The sequence below is a fragment of the Aplysia californica genome, unplaced genomic scaffold (genome assembly GCF_000002075.1).
Source record: "Aplysia californica isolate F4 #8 unplaced genomic scaffold, AplCal3.0 scaffold01133, whole genome shotgun sequence".
NCBI lineage: Eukaryota > Metazoa > Mollusca > Gastropoda > Aplysiida > Aplysiidae > Aplysia > Aplysia californica.
The window spans coordinates 160,250-168,071 of NW_004798403.1; the positions used below are offsets into that span (position 1 = coordinate 160,250).

Genomic DNA, 7,822 nt, shown 5'->3' on the forward strand with positions numbered 1-7,822 from the left:
AATTTACAGTTTCCATGGACTCTCCAGCTTTGGAATTTACAAAGCTTTGGCGGCCATTTTCACGCTAATTTCACCTCTTAAGCCAGGTGACCCCACCTCCTTCAATGCATAATATCTCCACTTCTATTGACGATGGATGGGGGATTTTTTCATTGAAAGCAAGACAAAGGAACAAGCTTTAAGTTGATACCAATAACTCAATATGTCAAAAAATTGACAAGAGCCTGATTCCACCAAACTGCCTCACATATATATCACAATGACACTGTCCAAGACATCCACCTGTCTAAAACAGACTATTTTTCTCTTCAACAATGGGTGGCCATCTTGGATAGTTTCCACTGTTACAAGTTCTATTTCTCACCTAGACAGAGGCTCCATCTCATTAAAAGTGTCGGCGTTGTAAACATGGTCTGTACCAAACTCCAGGGTCATCTGAGAAAGTGACAAGAGACAATACTAAGATCAAGCAAGGCTTTGCATTCATGATCGTACTGAAAAAAAAATTGTTTTTAAATAAAGATAAAATTAATCCAAATCTCAAAATCATTGAACAAAAAACACTTGAACCTGCCCAAGACAAACATTTGTTTGAACAACAACTTTCCACTTCTTCTCTTGATTTTTTTTTTCATATGATATTGTCCATAACATCTGCCTGCCAAAAACAACAACTTATTTCCTCGACAGTGGGTGGACGTCTTGGACTATTTCAACAGTACATGGAAAATAAGCAACATGTCAAAATTTTTACCGAAACTAAAAGAAAGGATTCTTCTGGGCAAGCGATTTCTGTATGTCTGGAGTTTTTTTCTAAGCTCCACAAAGGGAAGAGGAACAGATGACAAATGCGGTGTGAGAGTTAGGCTCTTCACCTTGCTTGTAAAGGGCGTGAGTATAATTCTGACATAATATTAATAATTGTATGTACACAGTGCATATCCATGCTCTACAACATGATTTACAACTATTATTACCATAGAACACTCAGAAATCATTCTCAGCTTCTCCGGAAGCATGCAGTGCAAACTGCGGACTGCAAGTGCTCAAACACCAACACTAACAAACTGACATGGGGAATACATTTTTCAAAGCGCACCTGTTTTTGTTTTGGGATGCATTCCAAAGCAACCATTTTGGCCTCGTGAGATATCTATACAGCGTTAAAAATACCAAGGATCATTTATTTCAAAAACTACGAGAAAGGATGATATAATGCCATCTCCTTATAATGACACTAACCTGTGGCAAAGTTACCAACCCCACCCACCCCTTTTTTTTTCACATTTCCCTCAAAATCACATCAAAGAAAGCAAAAAAAACACAGTTCACAAACCTCCTGTATGAACATTCCACCAATTTTCTGGAACAGTGGGTCCTCAAACTGCAACAGATAGGTCCTGCAAGGACAAACAGAAAGATGATGTTTCATGAGGACAGACAAAATTTTCAGCTATGCACTTTTTAACAGCTGACAGACAATATGGCTTGGCTACTGGGACTATAACCACACAAGAAGCAGTTACTGAGAAGCAAAAACTTACGCTGTGTACGTGGAGTTGAACTGAGACCATCTTCTCATCCGCGTGACATTAGCATTTGGGAACACCCTGGAAGAGGAAAAATAAAATAATAACCGTTGAACATGACCCCCATATTTGTATATGCCTTGGCAGCTGGTTAGACAAAATTACAAAATACTGTACAAGACATAAAGACCCATGGCTTCCATAGTGCTCTCTCTCTCTCTCTCTCTCTCTCTCTCTCTCTCTGTATCTCTCTCTCTCCCCCTCTCTCTCTCCTTCCCTCTCCCATCTCTCACTTTCTCCCTTCTCTCTGTCTCCCTCCCTCCTCTCTGTCTCTCTCCTTCCCTCTCCCATCTCTCACTTTATCCCTTCCCCCTCTCTCCCCCCCTCTCTGTCTCTCTCCTATCTCTCACTTTCTCTCTTCCCCCTCCCTCTCTCTCTCTCTTTCTCTCTCCCTCCCCCCTCTCTCCCACCCTGCTTCCCTCCCCCTTTTCTCTCATCATCATCCACAGTCGGTACCTTGTAAGATTCTGAGGCACGTGCCCCGCAAAGCCCGGAAGCACCGGGGTCATGCCCAGAGAGCGCATGCGCTGTAGAACTTTATGCTGGAGCAGCAGCTGGTTGGTGATCCACATCTGAGGCAGCGGTCCGCCCCAACGTCGCAGGTTGCCCATTCTTGCCCTAATATCAGGGAGATGGAAATAAGTTTTGTCAGATACCTATTAGAAGAAAAAGAACCTCTGTGTATACATAATATTAGAAAAAGCTTACTCTCTTTCTCTCTCTCTCTCCCCTCTCTCTCTCTCTCCCTCCCTCCCTCCCTGTGTGTGTGTGACAAAAAAGGATAAGAGCTTGCCTCTTTTCGGACAGATGAGTGACGGGAAAACAGCATGATAGTATAACTGTTCTTTTTCGCAGCATCCAAGCAAAAAAAAAGCAAACCATGATCTCGTGGCTCTCGTGGCCTAGAGGTTAAGGTGTTGGCCTCTCATTCAAAGGTCCCCGGTTCGAATCCGGGTAGAGACCGAAAAATTTTCTTCCCTAAATTTGTCTCCTTTCACCTCCTTTCCTGCTCTCTAGCAATATTCTGTCATCTGCTTTCATCTCCTCTTTCTGCCCCCACTCCCTCATCTCCTTTGCCCCCCTCCTCTGGACTCCTTATTCTTTCTACAGCCTTTCTACTGCTACTCCTTCGCTTCTTCTTATTGCTGTCTTTCAGCCACACCCCTGATCTTCTGGTAGGAAAGATCTACAGCTAGCCTACTCGGACAAGGGCGAAAAATCTCGGAGGGCCCGTGTGCAAGTTGTACACGTTAAAGATCCCTTGGGGGTCTAAAATCGATAAGAGTAGGCTTCGGCCGCCACCCGGCAAAATTCAAAATTTCCTACCAACTGAAAAAGTTTAACTCTTTTTATCCGGGCTACGAGTATACTCGTAACGAGGACCAGTCCGGGCTACGAGTATTCTCGGAACAGCGATACGGTCACGTCAAAGAAGCTAGTTCTGCTTGTAATTACCAAAATACGCAAATACGGCGATGCTAGCTCTGCCTGAATATTTTAATTTTCCAATGAACTGTGGTTTCTTTGTTTTTGATGGGTGTAGAGGCTTGAAAGTTGTCTCGAAAAAGCACATTCACGACCGACGAAGTACTTTTTGAAGTGGCGCTGGGTTGTGAGGGGGAATGATACTAATTTGATGAAAGTGGCTCTGAAATAAATGCCGTAAATTCCGTTTTGGATGATAAGAAACAGGACTTCGACTCATCTAATAGCGATTCCGATTATGGTGAAGGGGTCGGTGCTGGAATTCGTGCTCGATGGGTAGGGCTAGATCTAGATCTATAAAATCCAATGGGACGTCGTGTGCGCGGCAATCAGGGTCAAGTTCGAGGGTAGAATACACCTCAAAATCTACATTGTGCTATTGGAGTATTTCCTAACCACATACATTTACAAAAACTACATTCAATTTCTAACATAACTGCCAAATTTCCTTAAAACCTAAGAGTAAATGTAAGAAATATAGCACTTTGAACTACACGCACTGACTTCCGACTCATACGGCACGGCGGCCCCAGGACGGGTACAGAGTCCGTGGCGGTACAGCTAGGATAAAAAGAGTTAATGTGTCCCGCGCGCTCATATGACCTTATGCAGTTGCGAGCGCCGTAAAACACTTACAAAAACAAAACAAACCATGATCACCAATATCTGTCACAAATCTCGCACTTGATGGTGATAGAAAATATAGGAAAGGACATTATCATTTTCCGGCATCTTACTTACTTACTTACTCTCTCCAAAACAGTGAAGTACATCAGATGTAGAGCAGTGGACACCACACTTGCCTGTCTCTGGCCACCTTCTCTTATTTTGACACATTTAGGCCCTGGGTGACTGCCACCTCCCTAATTGTACCTCAGTAACTTCCAGCTGGTCTACCTCTTTTTCTTTTTCCAGTTGGTCTCCAAAACCATGTCTAAGAGGGCAACCTTGTCTTTAACATTCTTAAAACATGTCTTAACTCTTCCCGGACGTATCGCTGATATATCGGTTGTGATAGGGTGCCTCAGTATTGTTTCGTTTTAACATGATCCATCATTTATAATTACTTTTTATTGTTATCGAAAACTCAGAAAGGGTTTAGGAAATGAAAATATCTAGTTTCACTTTGTCAAAGCGTGGGTTGGGGGAAAAATTGAGTGAGTTAGTTCTTGCAGTCTTGCATCAACAAAATTATGTAACCGGACTCAGTATAAATATTATAACTCTAACAAAAATAGGAATATTGCTTTCATATAAAAAGCTGCGCATTCATAAATTTATGGATTATGCTCTTGGCCTGTATATGATAAGATAGCTATGCTGATTTGCTTTCACATGTTTGATGAATGTAATTTTTTCCCTCAAAATGTATTTTTCTCATCACCATCGCCATTTGTAACCCTTGTAAGGCAAACTTATGTTCAAAATTAATCCTTGTTTCATGTTGGAATGTATTCCTTCAATTTGATATTTCATATGTTACGTTTTGAGAGATGGTTTTTCTTATATAGTTATTTTGTATACCACCTGAGTAGCCAAATCGAGCCACAAGTTAATTACGTCTGGACCCCCCCAAAAAAACTACATCCGGAAAGAGTTAAATATCTCCATCTTCTCGTTTTTATGTTCGTACTGATATCTCCAACTCCAGCTCTTTCCAACACTTTATTATTTGTATTACATTCTTTCCATTTTATTAGTAAAATGCTTCTTTTCTACCATATAATAAACAAACTCACCAAGCCAAGAAGAACATTATTATTTCCCGATACCCCCCTAACACACAACATGAAAAAAAACTCACCAAGCCAGGAAGGCCGGTCCCCCAAAGTGTTCGTCCAGCTCTGCCTGGGTTAGGCCCAAGTTCAAGTACACCTGAAAGACCAGAAACAATTTTTTCTTAAGACAGATAAATAAAATGCCTTTAAAAAAAAAAATCACTGACGGTCTAGTGCTTAGGCTGTTGGGCTCACAACCAAAAGGTCAGGGGTTCGAACCCCATCAGGGGCCCCAACGTTGTGTCTTACACAAATTTTCCTCATTTCACTTATCATTATTATTATTATTATTGTTATTATTATTATTATTATTATTATATATACTATTATTATTATAACGCTCATGATTTTTGGGCACGACATAAAAATATTTAAAAAACACAAAACAACCAACAAATCTGACCCTTTGGAAAATGGCCTCCTGTCCAGTGAAGGCCAGCGGCATGTTGATCCCGTGTAGAGCCATCCAGTCAATCTCCTGTTCCCAGCGGTCCCACTGCCAGAAGGCGAAGGAGTAGCTCTCCGTACACACGTTCTTGTAGTAGCGAAATCTGGGAAGAACAATAAGGTCATTTTTACAACCGAAAGATAGATTTGTTTTCGAAGTACCTGCATACCTAATTAATGCTTCTCAGACGAAAAATTATTTCCACCCCTTCTTTTTTATTCCAGTACCATGTGTGATAAAAAATCTGATCCGTATATTTATTTCCTTTCAAAGTCCCAGCACTTCTATATGCTCCTCAACTGAAAAATGTCTACGTATAATTTTATTGTCCTAGAAAAGTGTAAAATTTCAGACAACAACCTAGATTGCAGCTTTGTGGCCTGTCTGGACTTCATTTTTCATCTCTGGAGGGGGTTTCCCCACTATGCCAAAATCCCCTTTTGGTACGAAACATTAAAGTGACATTTATGCCACTAAATTGATCATTAAATCAAAAGAATTAAACCTATTTCGATTGGTTTTCCTCTAATGAAGGAGCACCGAGTAAAAGAAACCTATTTTCAGCAATTGCCGAAAATTATGTTGCTTCATGGTGAAATAAGGCGCTCATCAAAATAACAAAATCAAACAAAGTAGACATTTTCCCACCCACTGAGCAATTCTTATCTAACTCTTTTGTTTCGGGCTCAACACTTTTTAAGGTCCATCTAAAAACACATTTATGTTTTCAGAAATACTGGTTTCCGGATTTATCCAGAACATCAGCAACCCTGTTTATGCTAAGAAAAATAGTCTTGATTGTCAGTCAGCAGCTGATTATCAGGAAATCCGCTCTGTCTCTCATGCTATATCAGAAGTCTGTTGTCACATTGAGCATTACTAAAACAGGGAATCACAGACAGCAGAACCAAAAGTAACAAACAAAGAGAAGTTTTCCCTCTCTGCCCATGTCTCTCACTTGTCGTGGGTGGTGACGACTACAGGCTTGTCAAGCAATGGTAAAGTGGCAGGCAGTTCCGTCTGCTGACCGGCCCAGGTACGCTGAGCGTTGCACCAGTACTTGAGATAGTGGTAGAAGCCCATAGACACAGCCACGCCACTGGTGCCCTCAATCAGAATCCTCCCTCCTTCTATAGAGCTCAGCTGTAAGAAAAAGGACAGTGGGAACATAAACAATCTTGAGAAACACAAACCCAACATCAGACATCAGCACTTCAGCACTGAAAATTACATCCCCCCCCCCCCAAATGCTTAAATGTTATTAACAATTTTTAAAGCATACAAAGAAACCGGTTGTAGTTGACCAACTAACTTGAAAAGTAAAACGCCTCAATACATAGGCTGAAACTGAAGGAACCAACAGAAGTTATAAACCTTCATCAGTTGATAAGTGCACAATAAAAAGCAGCAACATTTTACCAAAAGAACATTGACCATTTTTTAGGGGTCTTCAATTTCAAGTTTGTTCTGCTTCATATTCATACCGTTACTTTATTTGTCCTGAATCTTCTGGACATTACACATACAAAATCCAAGTTACCATAATATAATACTTCAGATGCAACATGAATCCCGATTTGAAAATCATCTTTTGCAACCAACCTTAAACGTATCCTTGTCTTTGGGACCCACATTCTGGTCGACCCTGACCTCAAAGTCCGAGGCTCTGTCGCGGACGAGGCGACCGATGACATCAAGAGCTGCCTCACGCTGAACTTGTGCAGAAGTTTTGGTGCGCACGTGACTCAGCTGAGGGAAATCTGAAGAGAAATTATAGTTTTGCAAGAGGACCAGTCTTAAAAGTGATAAAAGCACTGTGCTGCTTTGCAAATTTTATCATGAAAAGACATCATAGATTAAGACATTGAAAAGTTTCAAATGAAAATCCCTTCCTTATTTATAAAATGTGTTAGTAACTACCCTACCACCATAGAACTTGTGGCATACAATAGTTTTTATTCAAAATGGGCAGAAAATTCAGGGGATGACCCTGTTTGACCATCCTAACCCAAACTTACCCTGCCCCTTACCCTAACCATAAAGTTACTCATTGATATTCCAGTGCACTTAGCGCCAAAACCAGAGATTGACAAATTCAGTTAGAAACATGAGATTGCTCTCAGTAGAAGCATATTTAAGAAAAGACTAATATGGCAAAAAAAACTTAACTTCCATGCTGCTTTAACTGCTTATTGTGAAATGATTCTTACCTTGGACTGCGTGACACACACAAACAGCTGACAGCAATAACAGGAGTCTCCCACGGTCAAACATTCTGCTCCTTCAAATAGTCAGCCTCAAGAAGAGAAAAGGGATTGTTCTGTGAGGTTGAATAGGTAATTTAAATGGCTGGCTCTATTTCTCCGAACGTTCGGGAAAATAAACTTGAACTTCATTTCTCCGAACGGTTTCTGTTTTCGAGATTTGTTAATAAGAAGCAAATGGAGTGACCCTTGTGTGAGTGTGTGTGTGAGTATGTGTGTGTGGGTGTGTGTGTGTGTGGGTGTGTGTGTGTGTGGGTG

The 7,822-nt window shown here is 41.0% G+C and overlaps 1 protein-coding gene across 1 annotated transcript in view; it reads right to left on the bottom strand.

The window, feature by feature from the left end:
• LOC101853276 (alpha-N-acetylglucosaminidase) overlaps positions 1 to 7,822 on the bottom strand; it is a gene marked incomplete in the record, with an annotated part of 28,150 nt that overhangs the window by 17,349 nt on the left and 2,979 nt on the right. Inside the window, 9 exon segments of the mRNA XM_013090076.2 lie at positions 365 to 435; positions 1,337 to 1,400; positions 1,545 to 1,610; positions 2,046 to 2,207; positions 4,879 to 4,949; positions 5,256 to 5,403; positions 6,259 to 6,443; positions 6,903 to 7,060; positions 7,511 to 7,596. Of these exon segments, the coding sequence (XP_012945530.1) occupies positions 365 to 435; positions 1,337 to 1,400; positions 1,545 to 1,610; positions 2,046 to 2,207; positions 4,879 to 4,949; positions 5,256 to 5,403; positions 6,259 to 6,443; positions 6,903 to 7,060; positions 7,511 to 7,574 (989 nt within the window).